Raw genomic sequence first — 16,002 nt, forward strand, 5'->3', positions numbered from 1 at the left:
TAACTTTCATTACTGTTAATTGTTATATGATCAATAACTTTTAAGGAATAATCTTTAAAAAAAAAAAAAAAGACTTTACCTTCCCTTTTGCTGGCATCATATAGTTCTTGAGTCGTAGTCTAAGGTCATGTGTTACTTCCATGAGATACTGTGAGGAGTGTATTAAAACTTCATCCACAGGACCTGCCACAGGCCATGAAGCATTCATAATTGAGTCAGGCTTTTAAAAAAAGAAAAACAAAGAAAGTTCAGTGAGATTAGACAATGTAACTATTTTATGGTTCTTAATTATAGTTTCATACCAAGGATACCATCTGTAATTGTGTGCTCAGAGTTCAAACTTGACTACACATAACACACTTCCACAGCCCCTGATCTAATGTTCCCTAGAATTCAAGCTGTGAAGTCTGACTCTACATTCTTAATTAGCATCCATTTGTACAAGCGTATTAATACCCACACACATATGCTCCCTTTCAAAGAAATTATATAGCGTAATTTGCCTCAGAGATTTAATCGATTTATAATATAGTCACCGCGCTCCCCATCAGTTTGCCATGCGTCGATATTCGGTGCCTCGGTCAGGTGGTTGTGCATTTTAAATGCAGGGCAAAGTTTGGGAAGGGTTCATCCATTCAGACATGTTTGTCTGCGACTGGGATTTATTCGGCGGCAGATAAATATCCTGGAATGGTCTCATGCTGGTTTTTTCATGTCGAAACCGAATGCCATGCCGCCATCTCAACGCCGAGACGTCTTTCCTTCGTAGAAAGTAAACGGGGCGCTATCATCATCAGATGAATGGTTTCAGCAATAAATTCGCGTGCTGGAATCAGCATCACTCTTTTGTTTTTATTTTGTTTTATTTCTTTAAGAGCCAGATCCTGGCATCTATGCTCAGGCCTGGGTCTGATGTAAGCCCGGATCTCAGCTCACTGCAAGCTCTGCCTCCTGGAGTTTCACTCATTCTCCTGCCTCCAGCCTCCCACAGTGGCTGGGACTACGAAGAGCCTGCCACCACCTTGAAGCTAATTTTTTGTAGTATTTTTTTAGTAGAGATGGGGTTTCACACGTGTTAGCCCAGGATGGTCTCGATCCTCCTGACCTCGTGATCCGCCCGTCGGCCTCCCAAAGTGCTGGGATTACAGGCTTGAGCCACCGCGCCCGGCCTCAGCATCACTCTTGAATTACTCACTTTCAGACTTTCTCTCTTAAGTAACAATATTACTTATTTAATGAAGCCAAAATCAAAACCACTTAAAACATTTTAAATGCATAAAGGTACCTTTCCCAGGAATGTCCAGATGTGCTCACACAAATGTGGACAGAATGGAGCGAGGAGAAGTGTCTGAACTTCAATAAACCGGAACACAAGTTCTCTGTGCATCCCTTCCACAGCCAATTCACGGTACTTATCTTTTGCGGCCTATAAAATTTGAAATTATTTACCATTTCCCTCACCTTCTTTAAAATAAAAATAAAGGAAAAAATTTCAGTATCTTGGTTTTAATACATTTTTAAGTTTCTAGTCTTTTAAAAATCCATAACAAATTACTGTAAAGGTTTTACTTTAAGAATCTGCAAGCATTTATCTTTGTCCAAAGTACATGGTAGTTTTATACTAATAATTCTCAAAAAAAAAAGAATTTTTTTACAGACAGTTTGTAACTGAGACATAAAAGTTGAACAACTTTAACTGTATATTAAGGGTGACTGCTCTTAGCAGCATATAGGATATTAAATATGAAAAAAGACTATAAATACAACACATTGCTATGCTCAGCCATTTATCCTTATTTAACCACATCTCTGAAAACCAAGTTACATAAATCTCAATGTGATATTTTACATAGCTCATTGCGTAAAGCTGCATTTTTACTTTAAGCACTTTAAATGCCAAACTTAAGGAAATACTGACACCTTGTGGAAAACCTCAGAAAACACTTGCTCTCAAACTAATAGCAATTAATCACAATTTTGCCTTCGTTTTTATCAATTTTGAAATGTTTTCCTGGAAAGTATAGCTGAATTTTAGTTTTAATCTCCTTTATATGAATGCTCATAGCTTAACTAGGAGCAGAATTATTTAAATTAAATGGACATAATAGAAAAATACCAAAGAAAATAACTTAAAATCACAATTTATTGAAGACTTTAAAATTTTTCTGGCAGGATTTTCAGTCTATACTTAGGCGAGTAATTGTGCTACAGCAGGAAGAAAAAAGGGGGAAAATACATAATGTTCACACTGACATGTTTTATAGCTACCAAAAGAATCAACAGCCTACCTGAAACTCAAAAAACCCTGTTTTCAAAGCTTCTTTAAACATCATCTTTTCATAGTTTTGATCTGTTTTTATAATTCCTGCATTCAATTCACTATTGAATAGGGGGAAAAAAAAGGTTATGGAGTTTAAAGGCACTTATACATAGCTATAAAAAACTGCTGCATATACAAATTTAAAATACTGCTTATTTAAGCAGTAAAATGAGAACAATGCCCGAAACATTTAAAACTGCTCAACACAACACCACCTTTGTGTTCCTTAAAACAAACTACTGCAGTCTCTCTATTGTGTATCCATCCTTAAGTACTGTCATCTGACACTGCTTAGGGCTCCTGTTTACGACATAATAAGTGATGCTTGTTTAGAAATTTCTTGATGGACACTTTATTCTTATAAAGCCCAAAATGTAATATGAAAATAGCTTAACTAATATTGTAGCTAAGTTTTAGAATTTTTTTTGTTTTATTTTGTTTTGTTTTTGAGACAAGTCCTGTCTCTGTCACCTAGGTTAGAATGCAGTGGTATGATCACAACTCACTGTAGCCTCGAATGCCTAGGCTCAAAGGATCTTCTCACCTCAGCCTCTCAAGCACTAGGACTATAGGCGCAAGCCACCTCACCCAGTTAATTTTTTTTTTTTTTTTTTTTTTTTTGTAGAGATGGGATCTCACTTTGTTGCCCAGGCTGGTCTCAAACTCCTGGGCTCAAGCAATCCTCCCACCTCAGCCTTTCAAAGTGCCTGGTTTACACGCATGAGCCACAGTGCCTGGCCATAGCTAGGTTTTAATTATTGCATTTACAATAACTAATACTGGACATTAGAAAAAAATTTTCTCATACCAATCCAGGTCCTTCTTAATTTGGCCTAATCTAGCCCCACCCTGTTTCATCTCCTACCTCTGCCCATCAGATAATGTACTTCAAATAAATATCAGACCCTTTCCATGGTTTATCCACACTTTCTCCTCTCCCTGAAAACACTTGTTTATTTTTCAAGAAACCCAGAATTTGGCCGGACGTGGTGCTCACGCCTGTAATCCCAGCATTTTGGGAGACCGAGGCAGGTGGATCACAAGGTCAGGAGTTCGAGACCAGCCTGGCCAACATAGTGAAACCCTGTCTCTACTAAAAATACAAAAAAATTAGCCAGACATGGTGGCAGGCGCCTGTAATCCCAGCTAGTCGGGAGGCTGGGGCAGAAGAATAGCTTGAAACTGGGAAGTAGAAGTTGCAGTAAGCCAAGATTGTGCCACTGCACTCCAGCCTGGGTGACAGTGCGAGACTCTGTATCGGAAAAAAAAAAAAAAAAAGAAAGAAACCCAGAAGTCACATGATATCTCTGAATTCTCCTTATCTCTATTATTGTACTTAAAAACTGGGTGCTTGTCTCTCTTGCGAGACAATAAGGAAGGATCATGTCTTATTCATCTTTGTAATACCAGCGCGTAGGATGACTCCAAAGATATTTATCCTTTTCTTTTAATCTACTTTTCCTTTAACCATTTTGCCCTACTCTAAAACAAGACAACATGGTAAAATGGTTATGAGAACAGACTTTCAAGACAGACGGAAGCAAGTTCATATCCCAAGTTTGCAACTACTGGCTTTTTAAGGCATTTAAGGAAATACTTAATTGTTCTAAGCTTCAGTTTCTTTATTTATAAAATAGAGCTAGTAATACCTGTATTATATAAGGTTGCTTTGAGGCTAAAGTCAGATAATGGACACAAAATACTCAGCATAGTACTTGGCACAAGTAAGCCTTCAATGAATACTAGCTATTATTATCATTAGTTTATTTTATTAAAAAAAGAAAAAGAAAACTTAAAAATGCACCACGACTAAGTAACTCTAAAACACAAAATGATTGGGATCTAGAGATTACCTGGCAAAAACTCTATCATTGAAAGTATTGGCAGGACCACTTCTTAGGCTGTCCCAGTTGGCAACCATTTCTTTCACCCATTCTACCCAGGTGTACAGACGGAGAATACCTGCATCTGCCATGGCTTCCACAAAGTTGGCATCTTCTACAGTGTCACCAGCATCAGCCAGAGCCAAACGCATTCCTGGAAGAAGAAAAAAAAGTCAATGAATTAAAAATATGGTTACTGAGTATCAATTGTGTCCTTTGTGTGCAGCTGGGTACCTTGCAAAGCCCATATATAAATTAACAAATGCTTTAAAGGACTGTCCTGGATCAACAACAAAAATTAAAATCACTAAAAAGTAGCATCCCTAAAAGTGATGTTAAAATATTCGAGCCATTCATATTGATTTGCATCCACTAAGCACCAATATGTGTTTCTTCTCAGTCATGTTGAGTTAATGAGATAAAGTGATCTTTACTGAGGCAGAGATAGAAAATGATAAACTGGGGATAAAGATACACGTTTCTTTGTGGTTTTCTTATCAACATCTCAGCCTCATTTAGAGGTAGCAAAATATATTTTAATGCATGAGAATACACACTGGTGCCTTATGTGTACAAACACATATGAATTTTTCTCAGTTGTGAAACTAGGTTCTTACAAGTTTACTACTAATAAAACTTTACTTTTTCAATTCTCATCTCTCAGTACTACCAAAATCTTCCATTCTAAAATATTGAAAAAAAAAAAACCTAAATGTCCATCAATTAAACTGTAGGATATCCCTATAATGGAACACTATATTGTTGAAAAAAAAAGAGGGAACTCATTATGTAGTTCTTTCTGTCTTTAGCTTTGGTGTCCAATCAAAGCATTCAGGTTCTACACTTTGCCTTTTCCACTTAACAGTTCATATTTGTATACTAACCCATACATACACATATCTATGTTTTTTGTTTGTTTGTTTGAGATGGAGTTTCGCTCTTGTTGCCCAGACTGTAATGCAATGGCACAATCTCAGCTCAGTGCAACCTCCACCTCCCGGATTCAAGCAATTCTCCTGCCTCAGCCTCCTGAGTAGCTAGGATTATAGGCAAGCACTACCATACCCAGCTAATTTTGTATTTTTAGTAGAGACAGGGTTTCTCCATTTTGGTCAGGTTGGTCTCAAACTCCAGACCTCAGGTAATCCGCTCGCCTCAGCCTCCCAAAGTGCTAGAATTACAGGTGTGAGCCACCATGCCCGGCTGTTTATTTTTATATCTATATATCTATACACAAAATAACAATCATGAGCTCATACTTTTATCACCAAATCCAATCTGACTCCATGATTGGGTTCATTCTAGCATATTCTCTTTACTTACTTAATAGCTTCTTTTTCTGATAGTGAGCTCCATGAGGCAGAGGTTCTCATTATCTACCTGTTTACTTATTTATTCAATCCTAATATATACATAAAGTGGTTTTATAATTGCTTATATAACTTGTAAGAAACAGACTAACTCTATTATTTGGATACAGTTCTCTCTTTGACTTTGGTGTCCAATCAAAATACTGAGAACACAAACTGAGTTAGCCATGGCCAATAAAAAGAAGTACCATGAAGACCAATGACTAATTATATAAGAAATGAATGGTTCTTTCAGGATAGTGCATCTCTTCTCTTGACACAATAATAATAAAATGTAATAGGACTTAGGCCAGACAAAAAAACAATTTTCTGAAAAAATCAATGTTCCCAGGTTCAAGACACCTTTAGGAATACTAAATACAGGACAGGCACGGTGGCTCATGCCTGTAATGTCAGCACTTTGGAAGGCCAAGGAGGATGGATCACTTGAGGCCAGGAGTTCGAGACCAGCCTGGTCAACATGGCAAAACCCCATCTCTACTAAAAATACAAAAATTAGCCAAGCGTGCAGGCACATGCCTGTAATCCCAGCTGTTTGAGAGGCTGGGGCATGAGAATTGCTTGAACCCCGGAGACGGAGGTTGCAGTGAGCCAAGATCATGCCACTGTACTCCAGCCTGGGTGACAAAACGAGACTCTGTCTCAGTTAATAAGAATGGAATACCAAATACAGAGGAAATATCTTGGAAAAGCTTCCTACATACTCAACTTTTTTTTTTTTTTTTTTTTTTGAGACAGAGTTTCACTCTTGTTGACCAAGCTGGAGTGGTGTGATCTCGGCCTACTGCAACCTCCACCTCCCGGGTTCAAGCGATTCTCCTGCCTCAGCCTGCTTCAGCCTTCCAAAGTAGCCTGGATTACAGGCACCCGCCACCAGGCCCAGCTATTTTTTTTTTTTTTTTAAGTTGAGACAGGGTTTCACCATGTTGGCCAGGCTGATCTTGAACTCCTGACCTCAGGTAATCCACCCACCTCAGCCTCCCAAAGTCCTGGGATTACAGGCATGAGCCACCATGCCTGGCCCATACTCAACATCTCTACAAAACAAGTCTTGAATCTTAGCAATGATAATGAGTTCATTAAAAGAAGACTCAAAGTAACTTCAGCTTGATTTGTTCCTGAACACATCATGTCAGCAATTCTTATATATTAAATATCATGTTGCTCTCCAACAAAGGAAACATTAATATTTTAAAATTTTGTTAAAAGCAAAACAGAAAGTTAAAATTAAAACACCAATTTTAACGTGTCTTCTATAATCTAAGGAGAACTGGACCCTATGGAACAGCAATAAGAAAAACGTTTACTCACCATCTGCTGAAAACTTATCAATAGCTTGGGTCAAAGTGAGGAAGTTGCCTGTGGATTTTGACATCTGAAATAGAGAGTCAGTGATCAAGCATTAATAGTAGTAATATAAATAAAATAAACCAAATCAGTCAAATAAATTAACTAGGTTGGCCATGGCCAGATAAAAACAAAAAGGAATTCGAAATATGGAAAGGAAAAGACATATTACACTAATTTTAGAGAGGTGAAAACTGAATTTCACCCAATAAAGTGGCTTGTTTGGGTTACTCAGCTCAGTGACGCAGCTAGGAGAGGACCTCCAGACTTACACTCAGTCCACTGATTCAGCCTACACTGTCTCCTGGTAATTGGGTTAGATATGTGTAATGATTCCGCTCTAACTCTGGAACACCAGCTGGTTACTTAAGAAAGAGCTTTACGGCAATTAGAATCATTCAGAAATGGAACGGATCCGCTCATGGGTTGGAATTATGATTTTAGGAACCCTCCTATCATTAGGGTCACAATAATTGGTTGTTCAAGTTGTGCTCTGTCTTAGGGCAATGCATCTGAAGAAGCACCACTCACAGCCTAGCAATCTTTATTGTTTTAAAACTGTATGTCATTAGTATAACTATGCTGATATCAAAAGGAAATGATTATACCAGTTTTCTTTTATACTACATGGCAATACATATCTTGTTCTAATAAAATCAGGATAGTACAACATTCAGACAGACCAAAGAAAATGTCAAGTTCTAACAAGAATAAATGTATTGCTCCTCTCTGACTTACAAAGAAGAAACTAGTTCAATAATCAAAAGTTCCTTGTTGATCTAACAAAATCTATTAAAATCACCTGTGCTTCTAAACAGCAGTTTTTCTAATATACAGATTACCTTTTTTTTTTTTTTTTTTTTTTTTTTTTTGAGATAGAGTCTTGCTCTGTTACCCAGGCTGGAGTGCAGTGGTGTAATCTTGGCTCACTGCAACCTCCACCTCCCTGGTTCAAGGGATTCTCCTACCTCAACCTCCTGAGTAGCTGGGATTACAGGCACGCACCATCATTCCCATCTAAATTTTGTACTGTTAGTCGGGACGGGGTTTCACCATGTTGGTCAGGCTGGTCTCGAACTCCTGACCTCATGATCTGCCCGCCCTGGCATCCCAAAGTGCTGGAATTACAGGCGTCAGCCATAGCACCCAGCCACAGATTATCTTAAAGTAATTTTTTTTTATTACCTTTCAATATTAGGGCACAGGCTAAGTCTGATGTTACATAATGCAATTTATATCATCCACCCTTTGTTTAAATCTACTATTGTCTTTTTTCTTTTTTTTTTTTTTTGAGATGGAGTTTCACTCTTGTCACACAGGCCTGAGTGCAATGGCACGTTCTCGGCTCACTGCAACCTCTGCCTCTCGGGTTCAAGCAATTCTCCTGCCTCAGCCTGTAGCTGGGATTACAGGTGCCTGCCACCAGGCCCGGCTAATTTTTTGTATTTTTAGTAGAGATGGAGTTTCATCAAGTTGGCCAGGCTGGTCTCGAACTCCTGAACTCAAGTGATCCACCCGCCTTGGCCTCCCAAATTGCTGGGATTATAGGTGTGAGTCACCATGCCCAGCCCCCTACAACTATTTTCATTATGACGTAGATACTTATACAACTAATACTGTCATTGCTATTCTGTTGGTTACAGTAAAATTCACTGGTTGTAACAAATCCTAATTTGTTACCATTTTTATTAATAAGGAATAAATAATTTTGTACCTTTTTTTTTTTAAGTCAAGGAGGGGTGCCCTTCTCTAATTTGCACAGAAGTATGATAGGGGCAAGTGAGGGGTCTGTCAAGTTTGCATAACCTCATGTTGAGAATATTGATTAATAAGATAAAGTCCTATGTAGTCTGTTTTAAAAAAAAAATCACCCATATCATTAACAGTAACAGTAGGGATAGTAACAGTAGAAGCATGGAGAGGACTACTATACTGCTTAGGAAGGAGCATTAAGTGACACCTAAAAATCTTACAGACTCCAAAATTCTATCATTCTACTAATTTAGTGGCCAGTCACAGTATAAAACAAAAAGCACCGAGCCATTTTCTCAACTTAAAAAAATAGCTCTTTCTGTCATCTTGGATCCTATGGAGGCCTGCTGGGAGCAGGACTTCTAAAAGGAAATATGGCTGGAAGGCTATGGTCCAAGGCCATTTTAGCTGGCTATGAGCAGTGTCTCCAGAACACACAGCTCTTCTTAAAATTGAAGGTGTCAGCTGGGTGTGGTGGTTCACACCTGCAATCCCAGCACTTTGAGAGGCTGAGGTAGGTGGATCACGAGGTCAGGAGTTCAAGACCAGCCTGGCCAACATAGTGAAACCCAGTCTCTACTAAAAATACAAAAAAATTAGCCGAGCATGGTGGCAGGCAACTGTAATCCTAGCTACTCGGGAGGCTGAGGCAGGAGAATCGCTTAAATCCGGGAGGTGGAGGCTGCAGCCAGCTGAGGTCGCATCATTGCATACCAGCCTGGACAACAGTGCGAGGCTCTATCTCAAAAAAAAAAAAAAAAAAAATGAAGGTATTTATGCTCAAGATGAAATAGAATTCTATTTGGGCAAGAGATGGGCTTATGTATACAAAGCAAAGAACAAGACAGTGACTCCTGGCAGCAAACCAAACAAAACCAGAATAATCTGGGGAAAGGTAACTTGGGCCCCACGGGAACAGTAGCATGGTTCATGCCAAATTCCTAAATGATCTTCCTGCTAAAGGTATTGGACACAGAATCTGAGTGATGCTATACCCCTCAAGGATTTAAACTAATGAAAAGTCAATAAATAAAAGTGGATTTGTTTAAAAATAAAAATTAAAAACCGGTTGGGTACAAAGGCTCATGCCTGTAATCCCAGCACTTTGGGAAGCTGAGGTGGGTGGATCACTTGAGGCCAGGAGTTCGAGACCTGCCTGGCCAACATGGCAAAACCCCATCTCTCCGGAAAAAAACAAAAGTTAGCTGGGCATGGTGGCATAGGTCTGTAATCCCAGCTACTCAGGAGGCTGAGGTAAGTGAATCGCTTGAATCTGGGAGGTGAAGGTTGCAGTAAGCCAAGATCGTGCCACTGCACTGCAGCCTGGGCGAAAGAGTGAGACTCCATCACAAAAAAAAAAAAAAAAGGAAAAGAAAACTCTTCTGGGTCACAATGCTAAGCTCTTTATGATTCCTGTCCTTGTGTCTGTCTTTTTCTCTCTTTACTTCAGTCACAATTTGTGTCACCTTTTGCCACTCTAAATACAAATGTTACAAATAGGTAACTTTTCCCTATCTCTCCCTTCAATTAATACTATCTACTCCCCTTGCTCAATTTTAAAGATAAAAATTAATTTATGCTTAGTCCTAAATATGCTAATTAGAAGGTTTTCAACTCTGATTAATTCATATTATTTCTTATTTATTTACTAAATTTTTGGTAGAGATGGGGTCTCACTATGTTGTCCAGGCTGGTCTTGAACTCCTGGCCTCAAATGATCCTCCCATCTTGGCCTCCCAAAGCTCTGGGACTACAGACACAAGGCACCACATCTGGACACATTATTTCTTACACACATTAAAAAAAAGTGCAATACCCTAAATCTGAAAAGCCTTCCGCAGAGTTTTAAACTTTCAAGATGCAATAAGCCTTACCTTCTCAGAATTCAGGAGGAGATGTCCATTTGCTCTCACAGCTGTAGGCCATTTGTCACTTCACAGATAAATGTTTAAAGACAGAAAATAAGAAACAAAGATGATAGTTCTGGCTTAAAATTTTGAGGTAAAAGCTAATACACTCATAAAGGTTTGCTGAGATAAAAGTGCAAGGATATATACTGTAGTCCTTTTTGTAATGGGAAATGAAAACAAAGCAAAGGACTGGCTACATAAACTAGGATACAGGTATACAATGATGTAACTACTTAGGTGGGGCTACAAGTATGGATATAAAAAGATCTTAAAAATATATGTGAAGGCCGGGCACGGTGGCTCACGCCTGTAATCCCAGCACTTTGGGAGGCCAAGGCGGGAGGATCACAAGGCCAGGAGTTCAAGACCAGCCTAGCCAGGATGGTGAAGCCCCATCTCTACTAAAAATACAAAAATTAGCCGGGTGTGGTGGCGGGCGCCTGTGATCCCAGCTGCTGAGGAGGCTGAGGTGGACAGTTGCTTGAACCTCGGAGGCAGAGGTTGCGGTGAGCCAAGATCGCGTCACTGCACTCCAGCCTGGGTGACAAAGCAAGACTCCATCTCAAAAATATATATATGTGTGTGTGTGTGTGTGTGCGCGCGCGCGCGTGTGTGTGTGAAAACATAAGACAGAACAGTGTAAACAATGTGGTACCTTTGTATATATTAACAAATAAATAGAGATATCAGATGCTGGTATATAAAATCACAAGAAACCAATAGTATCATGATGAGTTTTGGGAAATAGAGTAGTGTGCAGGCAAGGGTAAAAGTTAACTTTTAACTTTTTGCCTTTATGTACTCTTTAAATTTTCAAACTATGTACATGCCATTCATTCATTCTAGCAATGAGATCATATGGGGGGTTGAGAGCAAGAGTTCTGGAGCCAATCTCTCTGGGTTTGCATACTTGTACTAACATTCATTAGCTGGGTAGCTTTGGGTTATGATTTGTTCCTCTTTATTCCTCAGTATAGTTCCCTGCCTATAGACATGGATATTAAAGACCTTCCTCGAAAAGCTGTCATAAAAAGTTATTAAAAGTGATTTAAAAAGTACCTGGCATAAGCTCTTGATGTCATCACTTATCTGTAATTTTTAAAAACCTAACAAATGTGAAAAAAATTGGTGCAAAGGAATGAAGACTCAACTTATTGGTAAAGAATACTTCTGAGATATCCAATTTGCCTAAAAATGCATTGTAAACAATAGAGAAAAATAGTAGGGCCAGGCACGGTGGCTCACACCTGAAATCTAAGTACTTTGGGAGGCTGAGACAGGAGGACCACTTGAGTCCAGGAGTTTGAGACCAGCCTGGGCAACAAAGTGAGACCTCGTCTCTATAAAAAAATAAACAAAACTATCCAGGCAAGGTGACATGTGGCTAGTCCCAGCTATTCGGAAGGCTGAAGTGTGAGGATCACTTGAGTCCGCGAGGTCGAGGCTGCAGTGAGCCAAGATCGTGCCACTGCACTCCAGCCCAAATAACAGAGTGAGAATCTGTCGAAAAATAAATAAATAAATAAATAAGGTAAGTAATAACACTGGATGACAAGTAGTGTATGAACGACATTAAATTTATTTTATTCCTCTGGGCTGGGCACAGTGGCTCATGCCTGTAATCTCAGCACTTTGGGAGGCCAAGGTGGGTGGATCGCCTGAGGTCAGGAGTTCAAGACCAGCCTGGCTAACATGGTAAAACCCCATCTCTACTAAAAATACTACATTAGCCAGGCATAGTGGTGCATGCCTGTAATCCCAGCTACTTGGGAGGCTGAGGCAGGAGAATCGCTTGAACCCGAGAGGCGGAGGTTGCAGTGAGCTGAGATCACACCATTGCACTCCAGCCTGGGCAACAAGAGCAAAACTCTGTCTCAAAAAAATAAAAAATAAAAAATACTCGGGAGGCTGAGACAGGAGAATTGCTTGAACCCGGGAGGCAGAGGATGCAGCAAGCCGAGATCATGCCACTGCACTCCAGTCTGGACTCTGTCTCAAAAAAAAAATTATTTTATTTCTTTACTTCAAAATCTTCATTTTATTCTTGAGGGAAAAAATGTAATTTTATTCTAAATACAAGAAGGCATAAGAAATTGTTTTGGTTTTATGAAATAAAATTTGAACAAAGAGGTTTGTTTCCTCAGCTACTTGAGGGACTAGAGAGAAAAGTAGACACGTCTGGGTAAAGAGGGAAAAGGACAGAAGGATTCCTCTGAAGAAACAGACTCTAGTCAGAATGTTACTAAAACTAATGCTGGAACCTTGGGGCTCTCTGCTCTAAAGAGAAAGTTCTTTCCAATTCTAATGTTCTAGAATAATTCCTGCATTTAACAGGTCAAATGAATTACTAGCAGACCAGCAATGCACCTGAAATATGACATGCTTTGGTGCTTGGAGTAGGTATGTGGATTTCTGGATGCAACAGATAGGGGGTGGCCTTTCTGTTTTAGTACATATTTAAGATAAGAAAAAGAACGTAACTGGCAAATCTATACTATCCCGTCCGCGATAATTTCTTAGATATTTGAAGCCACAAAACACCACTATTGACAATCAATAAATCTAGTCCACACCTATTTTATCATTCACCTTTGTTCCGGCCACATAGCCACATGATTATAAAGGTAATATGAAAGATGATTTGGAACAAGATCCTTGCCAGAGACGCGAAGATCAACAGGATACCAGAACTCAAACTCCTGCTTTAACTGATCTAATTTTTCCTTTGGGATCTGAGTCTTAGGAAATGGAGCCTCCTTGAAGAAAACATAATCCCAAACTTCCTTGGTCATCTGTTGTGGTCTGTATTAAAAATAAATAAAACAAACTATTATATATACATATATGTAATTTCTTTGGAAGAATCAATACCTGAATCTCTTCAGGTATTGATGGATTAGGAATCTCTTTCTTAATGTAGTTACAGGAACAAACAAGGACAACAGCTTCCACAAGAATGAAGAATAGATGATGATAGTAAGGGGCCATCTATTAATTTTTCCCAGTTCAACAGTAAAAAAGCAAAAACATCATGACAAAATTCTGCTACATAAATCTTATTAAAACATTTCAATATGTAAATCAAATATCACAACTCTTACTGACAAATTATGCTCCTTTCCCTTATCTGTTTACCAACCTAATGCCCAGCGGAGACTCTGCCTGTCCATGCAAGTTACCCCCCTGCAATAGGTGTGCGACTGTGTAAAATGCCATGTAAATAGTGGAGTCAGAAAGTGATTCAATCAGCCACTGCTCATCCCAAGGCAGGTGAGTGCCTGAAAAATAAAAAGTAACACATGAGGAACCTAAGAGACATTTCATCTATAGAATCCACATTTTTAAGAAGAGGGCTATAGCATTTACAAAGCTACTTATTTAGGAAGTTCTTAAATTATTCTTGAATAATTAATAAAAATAAAATGGTAGATAAAAGACAAAATGGGCCAGGCACGGTGGCTCAAGCCTGTAAACCCAGCACTCTGGGGGGCCGAGGTGGGTGGGTCACCTGAGGTCAGGAGTTCAAGACCAAACCGGCCAACATGGTAAAACCCTGTCTCTACTAAAAGTACAAAAAAAATTAGCCAGGCATGGTGGTGGTTGCCTGTAATCCCAGCTACTCGGGAGGCTGAGGCAGGAGAATCACTTGAACCCAGGAGGCAGAGGTTGCAGTGAGCCGAGATCGCGCCACTGCACTCTAGCCTAGGCGACAGAGCAAGACTCTGTCTCAAAAAAAGAAAAAAAAAAAAGACAAATGGTTGAAGCTTGGAGTCTCTCTATAAAAAAGACACACCATAAAATCTATACAGATTAGAGAAGGCATATTTCTACCACATAGTAGATGATAGTGGACTATATCCTAGTTTTCCTGACCATCCAAAGAAAACTTGTTGCTTTCAATTCAGAAAACACTAGAATTGAGGGGGGGGCGGGGGAGGTAAAAACGTATATTTCCTTGTAACTGGCAAAGTTATCCAAACAGAAAAATGTCAAGTTTGTTTACCTAGACCATAAGTTCTTGAGCAAGCATGTTCTTGTAGCCAATCTAAGGTGGCTTCAAAATTCCTCCTGGTCTCCTCACAGAATCTAGAAAACAGCAAAAGACAAAGTGTATCTTTATTGGTTCACTTTTCTGTTGCATTTCAACTTTATTTTTTCCACATTTTTCATCTCCTTTTTCCTCCCTCATCACTTTCTCCCATCTTACGTTTCCAGGTTCTTCAAGCACTGAGATGTCTGTTTCTTCCAATTCTCTTCTCCATAATCTAAGTACCTACAAGTGAACAAATTGATTTTTTTTTTTTTTAAGTCAAAGATGAGTACACTGACTAGGGGAATTTTCTTGCTATAAAAGAGACTAACCACTGGTCACACAGAGCCACGACACATTCATCTGACGACCTGGACATCACTTGTTTCTCTGGTTCCATGTAAATAAGTGCATCTCCCTAAAGGAAGGTAAATAAACAAATATTAGATACTATGTCAAATCAATCTTCATTCCTCAAGGATAAAAATTACTTTAAAAAAATGCTATACCACCAATAACTGAAAGCCCACATTTTCATTATGTCTTCCCCACCTTCCCAGGGTCAGTTATCTTCTACCTTTCCTTCTATGTAACACTTGCTTTTAAAAAGGCATGAATCTTCATCAAGTGGATCACTTTCTCTACCTACTGATTATTTCATTTCAGTGAAAGACTAAAAAGTGAACAAAAAGGAAAAAAACACAGAAGATGGTTAGCAGTTTCGAATCCTATGGTTTGAAGGTTAGGCTTCCTATGACAGTTTTCTGGGGTTTTGTGTTTTTTGGTTTTGTTTTGTTTTTGTTTTGACAGATAGGGTCTTGCTCTGTTACCCAGGCTGGAGTGAAGTGGCGCTATCATAGCTTACCACAACCTCAACCTCCTGGCTCATGTGACCCTTCTACTGCACACTGCAGCCTCCTGAGTAGCTGGAACTACAGGCACATGTCACTCCACCCAGTTAATTTTTAAATTTTTTTATAGAAATGGGGTCTCACTACATTGCCTAGGCTGGTCTCGAATCCCTGGGCTCAAGTATTCCATCTCAGCCTCCCAAAGTGTTTGGATTACAGCTGTGAGCCACTGTGCACAGCCCTATGGCAGCTTTTCATCCTTCTTATAACTGCTTTAAAAAAAAAAAGAGATACAAACACTAAACATAGAAAATCTTGTTACTAAAGATTTATAGTGCCATGAAAAATTTCCACTAGAAAACTGACCATGCTTTTGATATTTTACCAAATATAAATCTTTCTTAATGCTATCATGATCCTAAATACTTTTAAGCATGAAAATTGATGATGCTTTTGATTTCTTACCAAATATAAATCTCTCTTAATGCTATGATGATCCTAAACATTTTAGGCTAGGATAATTTTTAAAAATAAAATTC

The 16,002-nt window shown here is 39.0% G+C and overlaps 1 protein-coding gene across 5 annotated transcripts in view; it reads right to left on the reverse strand.

Moving 5' to 3' along the window:
• LARS1 (leucyl-tRNA synthetase 1) overlaps positions 1-16,002 on the reverse strand; it is a 69,060-nt gene that overhangs the window by 16,278 nt on the left and 36,780 nt on the right. For 4 of the 5 annotated variants that reach the window (XM_003900299.5, XM_009209326.4, XM_017960014.3 and 1 more), the window contains 11 exons: positions 14,945-15,030; positions 14,790-14,855; positions 14,586-14,668; positions 13,722-13,860; positions 13,172-13,384; positions 10,547-10,604; positions 6,885-6,948; positions 4,174-4,357; positions 2,289-2,379; positions 1,286-1,426; positions 80-220 (listed from right to left, as the gene is read on the reverse strand). In XM_003900299.5, coding sequence (XP_003900348.1) covers positions 80-220; positions 1,286-1,426; positions 2,289-2,379; positions 4,174-4,357; positions 6,885-6,948; positions 10,547-10,604; positions 13,172-13,384; positions 13,722-13,860; positions 14,586-14,668; positions 14,790-14,855; positions 14,945-15,030 — 1,266 coding nt within the window. The remainder of the gene's footprint in view (positions 1-79; positions 221-1,285; positions 1,427-2,288; positions 2,380-4,173; positions 4,358-6,884; positions 6,949-10,546; positions 10,605-13,171; positions 13,385-13,721; positions 13,861-14,585; positions 14,669-14,789; positions 14,856-14,944; positions 15,031-16,002) is intronic. The other variant, XM_021939833.2, reaches the window with a different exon arrangement.

This window comes from Papio anubis, chromosome 5 (genome assembly GCF_008728515.1).
Source record: "Papio anubis isolate 15944 chromosome 5, Panubis1.0, whole genome shotgun sequence".
In the NCBI taxonomy this organism is placed as follows: Eukaryota; Metazoa; Chordata; class Mammalia; order Primates; family Cercopithecidae; genus Papio; species Papio anubis.